This window comes from Mastigoproctus giganteus, chromosome 3 (assembly GCF_048544385.1).
Source record: "Mastigoproctus giganteus isolate SK-2022 chromosome 3, ASM4854438v1, whole genome shotgun sequence".
Taxonomy (NCBI): Eukaryota; Metazoa; Arthropoda; class Arachnida; order Uropygi; family Thelyphonidae; genus Mastigoproctus; species Mastigoproctus giganteus.
The window spans coordinates 18,967,223-18,989,284 of record NC_143577.1 but is presented as its reverse complement, the minus strand read 5'-3'; the positions used below and the strand labels follow the sequence as shown (position 1 = coordinate 18,989,284).

The 22,062-nt window shown below is 37.2% G+C and overlaps 1 protein-coding gene across 2 annotated transcripts in view; it reads right to left on the bottom strand.

Moving 5' to 3' along the window:
- Positions 1-22,062, bottom strand: part of LOC150087769 (protein SCAI) — a 196,797-nt gene that overhangs the window by 138,355 nt on the left and 36,380 nt on the right. Inside the window, exon 2 of one of the 2 annotated variants that reach the window (XM_090370293.1) lies at positions 19,397-19,420. The exons of the other annotated variant lie outside the window; for it this stretch is intronic. Coding sequence (XP_090226419.1) covers positions 19,397-19,420 — 24 coding nt within the window. The remainder of the gene's footprint in view (positions 1-19,396; positions 19,421-22,062) is intronic. 2 annotated transcript variants of the gene reach the window in all.

Below are 22,062 nucleotides of genomic sequence, written 5' to 3'. Positions count from 1 at the left end.
AAGATGGATGCCATTCAGATTAGCATTGACAACAACGGACTGAATCTCAGCACTAACAGGTGAGTAAAAGTGAGATTTAACAAATTTCATTGTAATAGGGTAGAAAGAAGGACAAGGTATAGCAGGAAACATGGGCAGGATATGGCTGCGTAAACAAAACCTAGTTTTGTTGTTTAAGCAGCCATACCCTGCTAATTCCAATACTCTTAATATTGTTAATATGGGAATTAAACATAAGCTTTTCGTCCGTGTTCTTTCTGAGTAGAAACTTTCTTGAACCAAGTGACTATGTAAAGTTGGTGATAAAATAGAAGGATATGACTTTTTTTAAGAAGGTCAGTTAAGCAGATTTGTTTGGGTTTAGGTTGATGACTAAACCAAAAGTCTTAAAGTAAGTACAGAGCGTAATAAGTGCATCATCTAATTTAGTGTTATTAATAAAAGCTTGAAGATCTAGGCTATTTCTGGTTATTTCAAATAAACAGAAATAGCCTAGATCTTCAAATTATCCACAAACCCAATTATCAAAAGGTGATCCTGAATGAGGGGAGGAAGAATAGCTGAGAAAGGAAGAGTAGACAGAGTGCCTCCTTGGGGAATCCCCATAGAAACCACTCTGTGCCATATATCATTATTATCAGAATCTTATTATTAAACAAAGATATAATTATAATAGTGATTCACACAAAGTACAGAATATCATCGTTAATATTATAGCATTTATAAAGTTTTGTAAGAATCATTAGGTGGACAGAATCAGATACAGAAGCCTGTGATAACAAAAGCCTGCAGATGAAGTCCATCCATCTCCCATGGCTGGCAGTCTAATGCCAGTATTACCATCAGGAAAAACTTGAAGTGTGGCAATCCGTTGTTTAGAAACTGATTAATTTTAAATTTCTAAAAATATCCAAAAAAATGCTTAAAACAAGCTGGATACTCAGATCCATTTGGATCAAATGTCTAGCTTGTTATTAGAAGAATCAGCCAATAGTAATGCCAAAATAATCAAAAAAAAAAATTTTTTTTTTTTTTTTTCTTTTGACTTTCAAAAATCTAGACATAAGCAGTTGTAAGTAAGAGAAAAATAGAAAACTTTGGGCTTCAAAACAGGCAAAGCAAAAAAAGTTTTTTCACAAAAATCAGGAATGCTTTAAAAAAAACAGATTTTTAAAAAATCAGGAGGTTTTTTAAAGTTCATACTGCACTAAAAATTAAATTTCGCTGCCAAAATACACATTTTGTATTAAAATACAACCACTGGATTGTTTATCAATACAGTATTCTTTTAAACATTAGCTTGCCTAACACTAACACACTCTCTCTCTCTCTCTCTCTCTCTCTCTCTCTCTCTCTCTCTCTCTCTCTCTCTCTCTCTCTGTGCATTTCTGTTTGCATATTCTATTAAACATTAACCAATTTTCATTGCTTCAAGAAAGATATTACTGCAGATTTTTCTCTCTTCAGAAATGTTGAGTTAACAACAGCCACATGTCTAGAATTGGCCGTCAGGTACATTTCTTAAGAATCACTAGAAAGAGAAGATCTGAACTCAATTTTTGTTTTTCTAACCTAGCTGAATATTCTCTCAAGCTCAAGTATTGCTACGAGAATTTTTTTTTTAAAATGCCAAGCATGACTTGAAATAATTTGTTATATTTAAAGCTTCCTTGTGCACTTGTTCTACCAGTCTTGTTACACATTTAACCAGACAGCCATCACATGTGATGGCTGTCTGGTTAAATGTGATGGCTATCACATGTACAAAAATTCTTCAAAATCTTTTTTATTTCAGTGATGTGCACAAGTACTTATGAAATGACTACACAACAGAGAAAAATGCTATTATCCTGCATTTTCATTTGCAATGTAGATCGCCACAACACACAATGATGGCCAATTTGTTAACAAAAAGAAGCAAATATTCACAAACTTGTTAAAAAAAAATAATTTTAACACAGTTTTATTATTTTTTGGGAAAATAAAAAGACAGAGAAAAAATCCAGTTTTTGCAAAAAGATAGTGAAACTCTTCGACTATATTACAACAGTGAAATGGAGAAGGGTCAACTTGAGGAGAGATGGATAATCTCCATTGTAAACATGAAGAGTTGGCAGCTATGAATTACTTATCTCATTCACGGTAAATAAACACTAAAAATAGCATGCAAGAATGCACTTGCATCTGGAGCCACTCTTTCTTTGGTACAACCTAGAAAATCCTTTCCTTTTTAATAGTGATGCTTTGCAATGCCAAAAACAGTGAGCTACTTGCTAAAAAAAATTTATAATTATTTCCTACATGGAAATGAGAGCCAATGTTTCAAAGTGGAACATCACTTTGTTATATTGACTAACACTTATGAGTGCATTATATAACATTCAACCATTTATAAAATCAGTTATAGATAAGAAAAATATAAAGCAGTAATAAATACAAAAAAAATGTTTGTTTACTTTTATTTTTTACTGTAAATAAACACTAAAAATAGTGTTTATTTACAGAGTTACATGCCCTTGGCTCAATGGCACTTTATAGAAAATAAAATTTCTATTTCAATTTCTATGAATAAATTGAAATTTCCACCACTGATCATCAGATCCCTTCATGAATGACCTCCTGGACATCACAAATTTTCTGTAGGAAAAGCCTGCTTTGCCTTCAAGAATGACTTCTGTATATACTAGGAGTTTAGTAAATAAATTTGATGAATTTGAGGTATTGCTCAAAACATCGAAGGCAGATATTGTTGGGATATCAGAGACGTGGTGTCACACAGATATAAGGGATGCGGAACTGCAATTTGGGGAGTACAACGTCTACAGAAAGGATAGACAGGATAGGAAGGGGGGAGGTGTTATGCTATTAGTTAAGAAACACATAAAAACCAAGGAAGTGAAGCCAGTCGACATCGCTGGACAGTGCAGTGTGGAGTCAGTTTGGTGTGACATAAGCATTGGGAGATCAAAATTGAGAGTAGGAGTGTGCTATAGGCCTAATGACTCTGATGAGTATAATAAGGAACTGTACAGGGAAATAGAGTGGGCCAGTAAATCAGAGTGTCTTATAATGGGAGATTTTAATTTCCCAGATATTGACTGGAATTTGGGGGCTGGATACTCACACACTAGCAGGGCTTTTGTGGATTTATTGGATGATTGTTTTCTACATCAGCATGTTCGGGAGGCAACTAGAGGGAGTAATACTCTTGATTTGATTATCAGCAGTGATTCTTCATGCATTAAGAATCTGCAGATAAATGAACCACTAGGTGGCAGTGATCACAGTGTGCTGAAGTGGGATTTACTCAAAGAGGTAACTACCATTAGGGGTAAAGGGAAGGGTTATTGCTTCCGTAAAGGCGACTACGATGGACTGAGACAGTATTTAAATTCTATACAGTGGGACCAACTGATGATGTTACCAACAGCAAATTCAAAATGGGAAGCATTCAAAGAACTTATCTTGGAAGCTACTAGGCTTTACATACCAACTAAGAAATATTGTTCAAGGTTTAGGCCAAAATGGATGTCAGATGAACTAATGAGGCATATGGCAGAGAAGAAAAATGCATGGGATACTTACAAATTAACACATGACACAGAAGCCTATGATAGATACAAGTTGATATGCAACCAAGTTACAAAGGAGGTTAGGCAGGTGAAGGCAGATTACGAGAAATCCTTGGCAAGGGATGCAAAGAAAAACAGCAAAGAGTTCTTTACTTATGTAAACTCTAGAAGGAAAGGGATGAATCAGATTGGTCCACTTGATATTGATGGGTCAAGTGTTGATGATCCTGCTCAGGTGGCTAACAAACTAAATGAATATTTTGCATCGACATTCACACATGAGGAGTTATTCAGCGAGGGGAATGCCAGAGGTGTATTCAACTCTAGCAGTAAGTTACAGAATCTTGAAATAACTGGGAGTAAAGTGGAGGAGAAACTGTTGAAGATAAACACAAGAAAGGCACCCGGGGTGGATGGGATCTATCCAGTTATATTAAAGGAGGCAGCAAAGGAAGTAAGCAAACCCTTAGCCATAATTATGAGAGCTTCCTTGGACTCAGGGGAGGTACCCATAGACTGGAAATGTGCAAATGTGACCCCAATTCACAAAGGAGGATCAAAGGCTGACACAAGTAATTATAGACCTGTGAGCTTGACTTCTGTTCCAGGAAAATTAATGGAGGCACTGGTTCAAGACGCACTGCAGGATCATTTAGACAAGACTTCAGTTATAGCTCAGACACAGCATGGTTTTGTTAAGGGGAAGTCTTGCCTGACCAACTTGATTGGATACTATGATGCAGTCACAAAAGAACTGGATGCAGGGAATAACTTTGATATTATATACTTGGATCTTAGAAAGGCTTTTGATACTGTTGCACATGGAAGACTGCTACACAAATTGGAGCAGTGTGACATTGGAGGCAAATTGCTGCTATGGATAAAGGGGTGGTTGAGGGGGAGAAGACAGAGAGTGGTAATCAATGGACACTGCTCATCGTGGACTGATGTTATTAGTGGAGTCCCTCAGGGCTCAGTGTTGGGTCCATTATTGTTTTCTGTATTTATAAATGATATTGATGATGGTATATCGGGATTAATGTCCAAGTTTGCAGACGATACAAAGGTTGGCAGGGTTGTCAAGGACACTACTGACACTATGCTTCTGCAACAGGATCTGGAAAGGTTGAGCAGATGGGCTGAGAGGTGGCAAATGAAGTTTAACATTGACAAATGTAAAGTACTACACATGGGAAACAGCAACCCCAGAGCAACGTATCAACTCTATGGTACAACACTGACAGTGGTAGAGAATGAAAGGGACTTGGGGGTGGTTGTGCAGGCAGATATGAAGTTCTCTGAGCAGTGCATATGGGCTGCAAGAGTAGCTCATGGAGTATTGTCAATGATATACAGGAATTTTTCCAGCAGGGATAAGGAGGTGATTATTCCATTGTATAAGGCGATGGTCAGGCCACACCTAGAGTACTGTATACAGGTCTGGAGGCCTCATTTCAAGAAGGATGTAGAGCTGCTGGAACGAGTACAGAGAAGGGCAACAAGATTAGTGAATGGAACAAAGGGGTGCTCTTACGAAGAAAGGCTTAAGTTTTGCAAATTACAGTGTCTGGAGACTAGGCACCAGCGAGGTGATCTGATAGAGGTGTATAAAGCCTTGAATGGTTTAAGCATGCTCAATGCTGATGGGATTCTTCCTCTAGCTCAGAATAATCACCTGAGAGGGCATAAATTCAAATTGAGGAAAGACAGATGTAGGATAGACGTGCGGAAATTTGCCTTTAGCCAGCGGGTGGTTGGTTGGTGGAACAGACTTCCATTCCTTGTGGTGGAGGTTGATAGCCTAAATAAGTTTAAGGCTCAGCTGGACAGGTATTTTGAACGAACAGAGGGGTGAAGTGGAAGTGGTTTTTTTTTTTTTTTTGGCTGATGCTGCATAAGCTTGCTTTCTTGCATCAAATGCCTCTACTAATGCTAATGCTAATGCTATACAGTAATATCAGAAGTGTTGACAATAAAAGTTAACGAGTAAATTTGAACTCTCGATTAATAGTGATGCTTTGTGATCAATGCTGACATAATAGGGCTAATGGAAACATGGTGTCACACAGAAACAAGGGATAAGTCTCACTAAGGTACGTATGATGTATTTAGGAATGATAGATGGGCAAGATGAAAGCAATAGGAGGTTGGGGTCATGCTTCCTCTCAAATGAGCATGGCAAAAGATTTCCGAGATTCAGAACTTATATATGCCAGCATAGAATACGTGATATGAAGCAGATGAATGCAAAGTGTGGGGGTAGCTACAGACCAGAAGATTGTGAATAGCATGATGAGAGCCTCTACATGCTGACTGGAGAAATCAAAATGAGTAAGCAAGTGTGAACATCTTATTAAAGGTGATTTCAATATGTCCCTTTACTGGTTGGGGCAAGAATGGGGGGGATTCACCATGCAGTGAAAATATTTTAAAATAAACTAGATTATTATCTGCATCAGCATATTAGAGAAAATACTATGGTTAACAATATTCTAGATCTGATTATTACCCAAGAACCAAATGAAATCATAGGGTTCATGGTACAAATACTATTAGCATAGAAGTAATCGTGCAATTCTTAGTTGAAAGATGGAGAAAGGTGATAAAGTTGTTAAAGGCAACTTTAACTATAGGGTTGCTATTTCCCATATGTAGTACTCTACATTTTTCAATGTTAAACTCCCTGCCAAGTTTCGCATCGTCTGCAAACTTGGACATTAAGCTTGATATACCATCATCAATATCATTTATAAATACAGAAAACAACAATGGACCCAATACTGAACCCTGAGGGACTCCACTAATAACATTAGTCCATGATGAGCAGTGTCCATTGATTACCACTCTCTGTCTTCTCCCACTCAACCATCCCTTTATCCATAGCAGCAATTTTCCTCCAATGCCACACTGCTCCAATTTGTGCAGCAGTATTCCATGTGCAACAGTATCAAAAGCCTTTCTAAGATCCAAATATATGATATCAAAGTTATTCCCTGTGCATCCAGTTCCTTTGTGACCATATCATAGTATCCAATCAAATTGGTCAGGCAAGAATTGAACAGGTATACTTTGCCTCTATCTTTACAGACAAAAGATCCTTCATTGAGAGGAGAGGCTGAGCAAGTGAGACAGAGCAGTATGAAATGCAGTATGAATTACAGCACTGTTCATTAGAAAAATTTTGAGATGTAAGGCCCCTGGAGTTGCTGGCTGAGGGAGGTGGAAAGAAATAGTGCACTTAACTTAACATAATTAAGTTAATTATGAAGGCATCACTGAACCCGGGGGGGGGGGGGGGGGGGGCAGAGATTCCCTTGAATCGAAGAAATGCTAATGTGTTGCCAATAGATAAAGGCAGTCCTTAATGCACTTAACTTAATTAACATAATTAAGTTAATTATGAGGGCATCACTGAACCCAGGGGGGGGGCAGAGATTCCCTTGAATTGAAGAAATGCTAATGTGTTGCCAATAGATAAAGGCAGTCCTAGGAGGAGTCAAAGTGGGTAACTACAGATCAGTAAGTCCAATTTCAGTGGTAGGTGAAATCATGGAAGAAAAGACAAGAGAGTAAAGTACAGGGACATTTAAATAGAAATAGATTTTGTTAATGGAAAACCCTGTTTAATCAACCCACTTAGCTATTTTGACAAATTTATCATGAGCTGGATGTAGAAAATATATTGAACATTGTTGATTTTAATTTACTCTCTCATGAAAGGTTACTCTATAAGTGGAAACATTCTGAAATCACAGGTAAGGTTCTAAGAGGGCAGCAGGGTAGTTGCTGGGTAAGAGACAGAGGGCTGTGATTACTGGTTGCCCTTGAGATTGGCCTAAAGTTAGAAATACTTCTTGAAAGAGTCCAAAGATGAACAACTCACTTGGTGAGATCTACAAAAGGGTGTCCTTTTGCAGAAAGACAGAATATGTGAGCCTGGCAACCAGACACCTTAGAGAGGACAATAAAATGAATGAAGCAAAATTTTCAGTTACAAACAATTCCATAACTAGGAGCCATAAATTCAAATTATGGGGAAAGAGACTCAGACTGGATTTTCTAATGATGTGAAGATTGGGAATGTAGTTAACAATCAGTGGCAAGCATCACTTCTTCAGGATGACCTGGATGGCTTCAAGGATAGACAGCAGCTAAGTAGCAGTTATGTTTTAATGCAGCAAAATGTGAGATCTTACACATGGGAAATACTGATCCCAAAATAACTTGTATATTTGGTGAGGTTGAATATACTTATTATTTATTACAGTAGAAAGAGATTTGGAGATAATGATATTGATAAATACAAACTTATCTAAACAGCGTAAACAGGCAGAAATTAAAACCTGCTGTGTCCTATCAATGATTTATCAAGCATCTGCTGATAGAGATAGCAATATCGTAATCCCACTACATAAAGCAATTATAAGAAAGCACTTGTAACACTGTGTCCAACTTTTCGATACTACGAGGTGGTCACAAAGGAACTGAATGCCAAAAATAATTTTGATATTGGCCTACGTAGCCGAGTGGTCAGGAGCAGGAGTGCAGTAGCACACACTCTTTGAGTAGACCAGGGTTCAAGCCCCTGACTGCTAAATACGTTTGATCTGCCAACCCACACTGGACCAGCATGACAGATTATGGTCCATTTCCCTCAGCATGAATTTTTGAGGAGGCTTCCATCCTGCAGTGGGTTGATAATGGCTGCACTTTACCTTTTTTTTTTTTTACTTGAATTTCAGGAAAACTTTTGACACTGTTGTGCATGGAAGACTGCTCTACAAATTGGAGAGGTATGGCATTAAGGATAAAAGGGTGGGTGAGTGGGAGACAACAGAGAGCGGTAATCAATGGACACTGCTCTTCGTGGACAAATGTTATTAGTGGAGTTCCCCAGGGTTTGGTGTTGGGCCCATTGTTGTTTTGTATATTTATCAATGATAATGATGAAAGTATATCAGGTTTAATGGGCGCCTCCGTAGCCAGGTGGGAAGGAGCAGCAGTGCATTGCACACACTTCTTGATTAGACCGGGGTTCGAGCCCGTCACCACCAAATACGGAGGATGCGGAAAGGTCAGAGAATGACCACCGCATATCCCGGAGCAATATGGCCTTAGTTGCTAATGCTCCTAAAAAAACCAAATAACAATAACAATCAGGTTTAATGTCCAAGTTTGCAGATGATACAAAGGTTGGCAGGGTTGTTAACAACAGTAAAGACAGTATACTACTCCAACTGAATCTAGATAAGCTGGGCAAATGGGCTGAGAAGTAGTAACTGAAGTTTAACATTGACAAATTCAAAGTACTGCATATGGGTTGCAATAACCGAAGAAATGTACCAATTGTATGGTACTACACTCATGGAAGTGGAAAGTGAAAAAGACCTGGGGGTAATCGTGTAGTCAAATATAATTATTATTGTTATTTGGTTTTTTTTTAGGAGCATTAGCAACTAAGGCCATATTGCTCCGGGAAATGCGGTGGTCATTCCCTGACCTTTCCGCATCCTCCGTATTCGGTGGTGACGGGCTCGAACCCCGGTCTAATCAAGAAGCGTGTGCTACGCACTGCTGCTCCTTCCCACCTGGCTACGGAGGCACCTGTCAAATATAAAGTTTGCTGAGCAGTGTAGACAGGTTGCCAAGGCAGGTCATTGAGTCTTGTCATTGACATATAGGAATTTTGCTAGCAGGGACAGGGAGGTGATTATCCCGTTATACAAGGCAATGGTCAGGCCACACCAAGAGTACTGTGTACAGGTCTGGAGGCCTCATTTTAGGAAGGATGTAGAGTTGCTAGAACAAGTACAAAGAAGGATAAAAAGCTTGGTGAGGGGAACAAAGGGGGTGCTCTTATCAAGAAAGGCTTAAGTTCTGCAAATTGCAGCACCTGGAGAGTGGGCACTTGCAAGGTGATCTGATTGAGGTGTATAAGGCCTTGAATGGGTTGAGCAAGCTGAATGCTGATAGGATTCTTCCTCTTGCTGAGATTAAGAACCTGAGGGGCACAGATTCAAATTGAGGAAAGACAGTTGTAGAATTGATGTGCAGAAATTTGCCTTTAGCCAGAGGGTAGTTGATTGGTAGAACAGACTTCCATCTTTTGTTGTGGAAGTTGATAGCCTAAATAAATTTAAGGCTGAGCTGGACAGGCATTTGGAATGAATGGAGGGGTGAATAGGAGGGTTGTTTTTTTTTTTTTTTTGGCTGATGCTGCATAAGCTTGCTTTCTTGCATCGTATGCCTCTGCTAATGCAATGGAGACTGCATATAAAAAAAAAAAATTTTAAATTGAGTTTCTTTGAAAGAGTTCAAGTCAGATAACACACTTAGTGAGATCTACAAAAAGGAGCCCATATGAGGAACACCAAAATATGTAAGCTGCAGAGCTTCAAAACTAGTCAGTGTAGAAGTAGCTGATTGAGAAGGAATATTAGAATGAATCCATAAATTCAAATCATAGGAGAGGAGAATTATACTGGATAGTAAAGAAGTTCTCTTTTAGTCAGCAAGTACTGAAATAAGTTACCTCCATGAGTAACTGAGGTGACAGCTTAGGTAAATTCAAAGGTCAATCGAACAGTTACCTCTGTGTCTGTGTAGAGGGAAACAGATAGATTATTTTTCTTTTACTATTTATTGTTTACTTATTTCATTATTATTTTTTGTTTTTATGGGTTGGTGCAACAAAATCCCATGGCTTCCTTGCAACATATGGCTAATACTAATATCAAAGTGTAAAAATGAATACAACAATCCTCATTTTTAAACATCTTAATCACAAGACAAGATTAACATCAACAAATCTATACAAAAAGTGACAAACATTCAGAATTTTAAGTTATCCTACCCTTACTCTATAAAAGAGAGGCTAATTAAATTCTACATACTCAGAGCTCTAAACTTATGTAAAGGAACAGAACTATAAGAATTAAAATATATTCAATGAAAAACCAAGGGGAATGGGTCCCCAGGTCTCTTGTTACCAAAATTATAGATGCCACCAAATCTCTGTCCAACAGAACAGAGATTTCTTCACCATCAGATACTTTCCAATAATCAGCAAAATGATTGCCTGGTGACCAAATTGCCCCAACCTTTCTCTTACTACTCAAGTTTAACGTCGCTAAAAAAACTCCAACCAAGGAGAATAAACTCAAGAAGCCTTCTATATAGACCAGTATGCATCTGACAAGTCTACATATGTGAATCCAAAACGTCCCAACGTGTGGTTCAAACTCAGTACCAGTCATTGAAAAAAAAAAAAAAAAAAGTACCAGTCCTTAGAAAATATACAAATAATAGTATGATCCTATTATTCTTGTGAAAAGTTCATGAATGCATAAAGCCACAACTAAGTGCGAAACTAGTTTCTCGTCTTTGGTTTTCTTCAAAACTAAGTACAAAAATTGACTGAATGTTGAACTCAGATCTAAGAATCTGAGTCTACAATTTAAAACAATACAAATGTGATCATATAATGTAAATGTATAGCATTATTACATAATGCAATTTTATAACATGGCCTTTACTACTGTTGCATAACATGAGAATAGCATACATTATAATTGTACTTCTGTATCTCTTAGTACAGAGAGGTATTTTTAATTTAAATTTAAGCTAAAATCATGCCTCAGACTAAAGCAGCAAAGCAAAGAGCTCAAAGTAATGGGAATGCTTTGGCTCCAGGAAAAACTATCAGGGACAGTTCCCCCCCTTCTGAAGCCATAGAATATTGTTGTGTTTTCAATGCAAAAACTGTGAGATCAAGTGCAATTCAGTATTCTTACAGGTAAATATGAGAGCTTGCAGAACAGGGCTGATGCCTTTGAAGAAACTAACAAGAGGGACCTGTCAAACACTCAGCTGCCTGGCTCAGTGACCAAGTCTACACTTGTGCATCAGACAACACTGCAGAATCCCCAACAGCAAAAAGCACTGGTACCAGAGGAGGTAGCTACTGTTGGTAACTCTATTGTAAAGGAAATATATTGTATAAAAATTAGATAGAATAAGACTAGGATTTGTCTGCCACAGGCAGAAGTTAATGATGTAGGCAGTTATTATCTTTTAGGGACATAAAAGGTGATAATATTATACACTTTAATACTAATAAGATTAAGAATAAGAGATCTGAGGTTTTACTTAAATGATATAGGGAAATGTTGAGAAAAAGTTGCAAGTTAGAGTAAAATTTTAAAATCCTGCATTTCTGTTCAGACATAATAATACATGATGATAGCCATGTCAATCAATTCAATCTAGAGAAAGTGCAAAGCTCAATTTTTCTCAGCATGGTCTGCACTTGTAAACAGGAGAGAATGTTTTTATGAAGGTGGGAAACATTTAAAAAGGAGTGAAAAAAAAAATGTGTTAATGCTATCAAGGCAGTATAAAGTGATTTGGAAAACTACTAGGTGGGATATACATTAACAGTTTAACAGCAGCTGCAAGCAGAGGTGAAATTGATTCTTTCACTGCTGCTATTGAAACATGAAGAAACCTAAAAGGCAAGGTGTGAAATGCAAGGCCTACTGAGGGTTCTCAAAGGATGAGCAAACATATGGGCTATGTTGGAAGTTACTAAGAGAAAAAAGAGGTGTGCATATACTTGTTTGTAGACTAAAGCTATAAGTATAGCAAACAAATATGATAGTTTGAAGTATTGGTTGCCATCAAATACAGACATAGGGTCAGAAACAAAATGCTACTGAGACATAAGAGACATAGAATTTGAATATAGTGAAAACAATGTGTAAAGAAAGAAAGAAAGAACGTGTATATCTTTCTGTCTCGGTAGCTTCTCAGGATCATCCAACAATCCACTGATGTTATCATTGTTGCAAAATCTCTCTGCATAGCAGTCATGCATGTTGTGTAAGTTCATATGTTTAGCATTGTCTTACATGAAAGACAATGGACTGTTAGGAGGAGAGGAAAGTTATAGATAGGAAAAGAAGGAATTATGGTTGAGACAGAGAAGGCAATCCAGGGTATGAAACATGGGATTGATGTTGGCTAACATTCCCATCTCATGTGGTTTTAAACCTTTACATGTAAATAAATGACACAGGATGGTGGTAGAGATGCTCTAAGTAGTAGTAGTGGCAAATGATGCAAGAAAGTAAGCTTATATAGCATCAGTTTACTCAATCCATTTAAAGCCTTAAAACCTCAACCAGGTCACCCCACAGGTGCCTAGTCTCCAGAAGTTGCAAACTGCAGAACTGAAGCCTTTCTAAGTAAGAGCACCCTTTTGTTCCCTTCACAATCTGGTTGCTCTTTTCTGCACCCATTCCAGCAGACCTACATCCATCCTAAAGTTACCTGTATACAATACGCAAGATGAAGCCTGACCATTGCCTTGTTCAATAGAATAATCACCTCCTTATCCATGCTTAGCAAAGTTTCTGCATATCATTGACAAAATGCTATGAACTGTCCTGGCAACAAGAACCACGAGGTGGCAGTGATCACAGTGTGTTGAAGTGGGATTTACTCAAGGAGGTAACTACCATCAGAGGTAAAGGGAAGGGTTTTTGTTTTCGTAAAGGCGACTATGATGGTCTGAGACAGTATTTAAATTCTATACAGTGGGACCAACTGATGATGTTACCAACAGCAAACTCAAAATGGGAAGCATTCAAGGAACTAATCTTGGAGGCTGCCAGGCTTTACATACCAACTAAGAAATATTGTTCAAGGTTTAGGCCTAAATGGTTGTCAGATGAACTAATGAGACATGTGGCAGAGAAGAAAAATGCATGGGATACATACAAATTAATGGGTGACATGGAAGCCTATGATAGATATAAGTTGGTCTGTAACCAAGTCACAAAGGAGATTAGGCAGGCAAAGGCAGACTACGAAAAATCCTTGGCAAAGGATGCAAAGAAAAACAGAAAAGAGTTCTTTACATATTTAAACTCAAGAAGGAAAGGGATGAATCAGATTGGTCCACTGGATATTGATGGTTCAACAGTTGAGGATCCTGCTCAGGTGGCTAATAATCTAAACGAGTATTTTGCATCTACATTCACGCATGAGGAGTTATTCAGGAAGGAGAATGATGTAGGTAAAGTAAACATTGGCAGTGAGCTGGATGATTTTGTAATAACTAAGAGGAAAGTGGAGGAGAGATTGTTGGGGATAAACATAAAAAAGGCACCTGGGGTGGATGGGATCTATCCAGTTATATTAAAGGAGGCAGCAAAGGAAGTAAGCAAACCCCTAGCCATAATTATGAGAGCTTCTTTGGACTCAGGGGAGATACCCATAGACTGGAGATGTGCAAATGTAACCCCAATTCACAAAGGAGGATCAAAGGCTGACACAAGTAATTATAGACCTGTTAGTTTAACTTCTGTTCCAGGTAAATTAATGGAGGCACTGGTTAAAGAAGCACTGCAGGATCATCTAGACAAGAATTCAGTTATAGCTCAGACGCAGCATGGTTTTGTTAAGGGCAGGTCTTGCCTGACCAATTTGATTGGATACTATGATGTAGTCACAAAAGAACTGGATGCAGGGAATAACTTTGATATTATATATTTGGATCTTAGAAAGGCTTTTGATACTGTTGCGCATGGAAGACTGCTGCACAAATTGGAGCAGTGTGGCATTGGAGGCAAATTGCTGCTATGGATAAAGGGATGGTTGAGTGGCAGAAGACAGAGAGTGGTAATCAATGGACACTGCTCTACGTGGACTAATGTTATTAGTGGAGTTCCTCAGGGTTCAGTGTCGGGTCCGTTGTTGTTTTCGGTGTTTATGAATGATATTGATGATGGGATATCAAGTTTAATGTCCAAGTTTGCAGATGATACAAAGGTTGGCAGGGTTGTTAAGGACACTACTGACGCTATGCTGCTGCAACAGGATCTGGAAAGGTTGAACAGATGGGCTGAGAGGTGGCAAATGAAGTTTAACATTGACAAATGTAAAGTACTACATATGGGAAACAGTAACCCCAGAGCAACGTAGCAACTCTGCGGTACTACACCGACAGTGGTGGAGAATGAAAAGGACCTGGGGGTAATTGTGCAGGCAGATATGAAGTTCTCTGAGCAGTGCAGACGAGCTGCAAGAGTAGCTCATGGTGTCTTGTCAATGATATACAGGAATTTTTCTAGCGGGGATAAGGAGGTGATTATTCCCTTGTATAAGGCAATGGTTGGGCCACACCTAGAGTACTGTATACAGGTCTGGAGGCCTCATTTCAAGAAGGATGTAGAGCTGCTGGAACGGGTACAGAGAAGGGCAACAAGATTAGTGAATGGAACAAAGGGTTGCTCTTACGAAGAAAGGCTTAAGTTTTGCCAATTACAGAGTCTGGAGACTAGGTGTATAAGGCTTTGAATGGTCTGAGCATGCTCAATGCCAATGGGATTCTTCATCTTGCTCAGAATAATCACCTCAGAGGGCATAAATTCAAATTGAGGAAGGATGGATGTCGGATAGATGTGCGGAAATTTGCCTTTGGCCAGCGGGTGGTTGGTTGGTGGAACCGACTTCCATCACTTGTTGTTGAAGTTGATAGCCTAAACAAATTTAAAGCTCAACTGGATAGGTATTTCGAACGAACGGAGGGGTGAAATGGGAATGGTGTGTGTTTTTTTTTTTTTTTTGGCTGATGCTGAATAAGCTTGCTTTCTTGCATCATATGCCTCTACTAATGCTAATGCTAACATGTCAGCACTGCTCAGGAAGTTTCATATCTGACTGCACAGTTACCCCCAGGTCTTTTTCGCTTTCCACTATCCTGAGTATAGTAACCATATAGTTGATTGATAAGCTACTCTGGGATTACTGCTACCCATATGCAGTAGCTTGCATTTGTCAATGTTATATGTCAACTGCCATTCTCAGCCCATTGATCCAATATTCCTAGATCTTGTTGCAGTAGCTTACCCTGATTACTATTATTACCCACCCTGCCAACCTTTATATCATCTACAAACTTTGACATTAAGCCTGATATACCTTCATCAATATCATTAATAAATAGTAAAAACAACAATGGGCCCAGCAATGAAATCTGAGAGACTCCATTGATAACATTAATCCAGAAGAGCTTTGCCCATTGATAACATTCTCTGTCTTCTTCCACTTAACCATCCCTTTATCCATAGCTGTAACTTGCCCTTAATGCCACATTGCTCCAGTTTATACAGCAGTCTTTTATGTGCAACAGTATCAAAAAGCCATCCTGAAATCCAAGTATATGATATCAAAATTATTTTTTGCATCCAGTTCCTTGGTCACTGCATCATAGTAATGTTAACAAATCATTGCTGTGACTGCAGTATAATTGCATTCATGTCCATATGGTCCTGCATTACTTTTTTAACAAATGACTCCATTATTTCTCTGGAATAAATGTTAAGCTAACAGGTCTGTAATTACTCATTTCACCTTCTGATCCCCTTTTATGAACTGGGGACACATTTGCACATCTCTAGTCCATAGACCTCCCCTCAATCCAAGGTTACTCTCATAATTATGGCTAAAGGCTTGCCTACCTCCTTTGCTGCCTATCTTGATATGATTGGATAGATCACATCCAGCCCTGGTGGCTTTTTTATGTCCATATTTCTCCTCCACTTTCCTTTCAGTTATCACAAAGTCATTTAGCTCCTCTTTAGAGTTTGATAAACTTCTGGCATCCCCTTCCCTGAAGAATTCCTCATGTGTGAATGTAGATGCAAAATACCTATTCAATTTGTCTGCAACCTGAGCAGGGTCATCAACAGTTAGCCCTTAGACATCAAATGGCCCAATGTGATTCAACCCCTTCCTTCTATTGTTAATATAAGATTATACTTCTCATAATCTGCCTTAGCTTGCCAAACCTCCTTTGTGACTTGATTAAAGACTAATTAATATGCATCCATGCACTTTTCTTCTCTGCCACTCATCTCAATAGTTGTTCATCTGACATCCAATTAGTCTAAGCCTTGAAGAGTATTTCTTCATTGGTATGTAAAGCCTAGTAGCTTCCATGATTACTTCCATGAATGCTTTCCATTTAGAATTTGCTGTTGGTAACATCATCAGATGGCCCCCATTGAATATAATTTAAAAACTGTGTCTGAGACCACTGTAGTCAGCCTTACAAAAGCAAAACCTTTCCCTTTACCCTTGACAGCAGTTATGTCATTAATTAAATTCCACATTAGTACACTGTGATCATTGCCACCTAGTGGGCCTTTTACCTGCAGATTCTTAATGCATATAGAATCACTGCTGATAACAAGATCAAGTAAAGCGCATAAATCTAAGCCAGTGCACAAAGTTCACATGGGAGACCAAAATAATGCAGCCACTCCCCGACTTACGTAAGTGTTGCGTTCCACAGAATGCTATGTAAGTAGAATTTTACGTAAGTCAGAATTTCCCTAAATGCTTATGCAGCACTCGCAGTATTTTATTTAATTTGTTTGAAGCAAAAAAGAAATGTTCGATGAACATGTAAACAGAATTATTTATTCAATTTTTTTACCTCATGCACAGGTAAAATTACAAAAATTTCAAAATTATAAAATTACAAAAAGAGAGGAGACAGGCATAACGTCAGCAAGTTTTCTTTCGGGAATCGTTGCCAGAATTAACTCTCCAGATGATAAGCATGCCATTGAAGAAGTTGAGGACTGTAGAGATTTAGAAGGGGTTTTTTCCAACACAATGCAAAATTTGTCTGCACTTGCAGAATCAGCACTGGTGACTTCACCAGTTAATGTTTTGGAAACCAGAATGATGCTTGAACCTATTAAACCACCTGCTGCTTGCCACGAACTTGGCTTGGGGTTCACCGTACTTATCCTTAATATCTTCATAAATACTTCTTGCTTTTGCTTGAATGGCCATTGGACTCAGGGGCATTTGCTTCTGAATCTGATTTTCCATCCATATGATTAATAGCTTTTCTATTTTGATATAGCACCTGAACTCTGTTGATCTTAAATGCATTGATCCTTTAACATGTTTTTTTATACATGCACTGTCCCTTAAAATAGTATTCACTGTTGAAGGAACAAGGCCTAATTCCATTCAATAGATGACAAACTTTGTCCTGCTTTGTACTTCTTAATTAATCATCTTCATTTCTAAATCAATTTTGTTTTGTTTCCTAGTACTGCCAGCACTAGCACTTTCCATTGATCCCTTTCCCTTCACTATTGTAATAAGTAAACAGGAATGAAGAGAATATTCTGAAAATTTATTTATGTTTTTTATATGATTGAAGATTTCAGTGAAGAACTCATTTCACCATAATACCATAATGTAAAAACCCACAGAATTCCAGTTATCAGTATTATCGCAAATGCAATAAGATTGAGTTTACTACCTGTTTATAATAGACTGTGCTAACAGAAAAGCCCAATAAACTGGAAAGTGCAAATTGTTATTATTGTTTTATGGTAGTGACCTCCAGAAATGTGTTTTAGAAAAATATCACGGCATTCAAAATTGATTCTTATAGTGGAACATATGATAACGATGAAAGTGTAGCGCAATTTCCATTATAAAAATGACCTTTTAGAGAGATAAATAACTTAGTTATATAGCGAAATTTTCAACTTCCGAGGTCTTGGAACGAATTACCAAAAAAAAAAAAAAAAAAAGAAGTTGATAGTTCTAGTTGATAAATAAAGAATGCTGTTGATAAATACATACAAATAAAGATTTTAGCTGAATAATAAAAGCTCTTTAATAGCCATTAATTGCTAATTTTCTCCATTAATAATATATGTCCGATTTTTTTTTTTTTTTTTTTTTTTTGCTGAAATTGATATTTACTTCAACTGATGCTCAAAGAATGTGAATTTCATAGTACCCATAGTAGACTTTTATTCATTAAAAAAATATATAAATAAAAACTGACATTTAATTTTGAGCAAAAAAAATGCTGAAATCAACAAGATGCTATTAACTTGTCCAGCAATGTATGTGTAAACTCCTGTTAGTCATATTTCATTACCCTCAACTTTTATTGATCCATATTTGGGTATGTGTCATCAGCTCACTTAATGTCTAACCGCTTTACAATAGCATTAGTCCAACCAGATTTCAATATCAATCTTTAACTTAATCTTGAACTCAATCATTTGTGTGTGTGTGTGTGTAAGCACAGTAAACTCCCATTATAATGCTCCAGCTGATAATGCTCTTCCACTTTTACTATTTTCTTCTGGTCACATGGTCAAGCCGATGAATTTTTGAACATCTGTAGCACTTCTGTTTAAAATATTTTCCTGCTTATAGGCTTTTTTTAAGGTTCCAAGAAGGAGCAAACCAGATATAACTCTCCATCCTCTTGATTTTTGTGTTTGGGAAAGGGATGATAAAGAACTAAGTTTTAAGAATCATTTATGCTGCAGATACCATTTGCTTATTTCATATTTAACTGAGCTTTAAAGGAAGAAAGCCATTCTTTACAACTCTGTGTAGCCACTTTTTATCTGCACTCTACTTTTTTTTTTCCTTCTTTTTTTTTTTTTTTTTTTTAAATACGTCTGCTTTCCTTGCTGGTATACTCAATTGTGTGTGTGTGTGTGTGTGTGTGTGTGTGTGTGTGTGTGTGTGTGTGTGTGTGTGTGTGTGTGTGTGTGTTCAATAAGGCATCAATAAATTTGATTAATGAAGGCAGCATTATTAATTGTTAATATCAACATTTATCATGTTTATAATACTCAAGATATGTTAGTTTAACTTAATAAAATCTTTTTAAAAATTTTCATTCTTTTTTAATTGCATGCAAAAAGGTTGAAGGTGCCAAAAAAGCAAGCGTAGTACATTAAGTATGCAGGCTTTCAACTTACATATTAACCACTGCTTCATAAACACTGCAAAAAAAGAAAAAAAACTGAAAAATCAATGTTATCTACCAAAATATTTATGAAATATGAAAAATAGCCCCCAAAAATGGGGTCCCACTTATAACGCTTTCCCACTTACAGCGTGCTTTTGGCCTAGTCTCCTCGAAAGCGTTATAATGGGAGTTTACTGTGTATATATACAAGGAGGGAGGGAGGTTCTCATTATCCAAGGAAAATTGGGATCAAGAAAAGACCACTTAAAGCTTGGCCCAAAATCTCATACAAAATACGTAATGAAAATAAGGTCTTTGGGACCTTAACACAATAAATGATACTAAAACTAATTATAAAAAAGTTTATTAAGCACGTACCATTTTTAACAATGTTTAGGCGCCGTACCTAAAAAATATTTCAATATGAAATCTGTATGACTATTAGGTGATGAAGGAGGAGGGAAAGGCACAGATACAAGGGGACTTACTCTAAAACCTATTCCTTGAAGTTCAAAGGACAAATCAAGGTTGCTTGTTTTATTTATTATAACAGCATAAAGTCAACCCTGTTCTCTCTCTTCTTCTTCAATGGTTAACTGTTCTCACTCTGCAAGATCCTTATTTGTTAACAACACTTTATGTGATTTGAGAAAATTCTCTGACATTTTCATCAACTTCCTAGAATCCTGAATCTTTGCAAGATTTGTCATTTCAGTTTGCATCCAATCACTACTGAATTCTTCAAACGCATAAACAGCATCAGGTTAAAAGTTTTCTGGCAGCTATTCATCAACTGAATAGAAACTTGTCCAATAATTTCAATACAATCGAAAATATTAAATTTGCTCCAAAAATATTTCACATTGTTTTCATTGTCTGTGTTGGTTTTGGCAATTAATTTCCCTGAAAGTAAGGTTTACTTACTTAATATGCCTTCAAAACACATAACTTGCTGGTCCATGGGTTGAATGATGGATGTTTTACACGGTGATAAAAAGCACTATCTTAACATTAGGACCAACGTTAAAAAAATGTTTAATGGTTAAAATATTTCCTTAATGAAAATTAAGCATACCTTGTAACTGAAGGGACTTGGATAAACAATACTCATATTTTACAGGTCAACCCAGTGGCTGTGGAGTTGAAATGCTAGTCTTTGTGTTAAAATTGCTGTGTATATTTTGCCAAGGATTTACACAATTGACAATAAAAATACAGATGCTAAAGCAGCTAAACTATCAACAGCACTTATCCACTTGTATTCAATCAAGGGAAAAATAAATAAATATTATAAGGCCTTTTATTCAAGAAAACATTCCACTGTTCATCTTATGAAGCTTCATTCACATCCACTCTGATCCTAAGTCTGAAGTTCATAACTCTGGGAATGACCTAGCAATTTTATTATCTTCTGTGGTTTTTCGGTTTGTGTTGCTTCGATATGCTAGTAATAATTAATTTAGCACATAGATAAAAGTTAATCACAGAGAAATTTAAGTTTTGCAGAGTTTAATTATTAACAGACCATCCAATATCATAAGCACGAGTTAGACTGATAAAGTTATTTTTTTATTTTAATGAAACCCTCAAATACGAAAGGTATTAGAACTTATAGATTATTATAATTTTTGGGAAATATGAAAAGGAAGGGCGTTCCACAAAACAGAAGGAGGAGATAAATGAGAAAGAGAAAATGTTGGTTCTGTGAGTTTGGAATAGGGCAGTGAATAGATGGTAACTGCTTTCAGCATGTGTTCGGATTGATTTGGAAAAGAGTGGGATATTTACAGATTTTGGAAGTTGACATATAAATGAATTTAACATGCAAGAATTAAAATACATTTACATTGATCGCATGACATAAGGAGGAGAGATTTACATGTGTAAAGATCTTAAACACATTTATTGAGGACTGCGCATATATATATATATATATATATATATATATATATATAGAGAGAGAGAGAGAGAGAGAGAGAGAGAGAGAGAGAGAGAGAGAGAGAGAGAGAGAGAGCGAGAATGGATAAATATGGTTCAGTCCCTTTCTATCAGTGTTCACAAATATAAAAAATGATTACTGTCCTTTGTCAAAACTTTTCCAAAATCTTTTTCAAGCCATATGACAGGGGCAGTTCTGAGTAAGTATGAGAGGTGCATCACACCTAGCCCCATGATTTGAACTAGCTCCATGTTCATAAAGAGAGCATAGCATTAAAATTTTTAGACTTGAATAACTGCAGAGGCTCTGGTTTCTCTCTCTCTAAAGAACTTTCATTTTTCAAAAAGCTAAAATACTTTGTTTTCTCTCTACATCCTTCTTGAAATGAGGCCTCCAGACCTGTATGCAGTACTCAAGGTGTGGCCTGATCAATGTCTTCTAGAAGGGAATGATCACATCCCTATCCCTGCTAGAAAAATTCCTGTATATCATTGACAAGACACCATGAGCTACTCTTGCAGCTCGTCTGCACTGCTCAGAGAACTTTATCTGCCTGCACAATTACCCCCAGGTCCTTTTCATTCTCTACCACTGTCAGTGTAGTACCACAGAGTTGATACGTTGATCTAGGGTTACTGTTTCCCACATGTACTACTTTACATTTGTCAATGTTAAACTTCATTTGCCACCTCTCAGCCCATCTGCTCAACCTTTCCAGATCCTGTTGCAGCAGCATA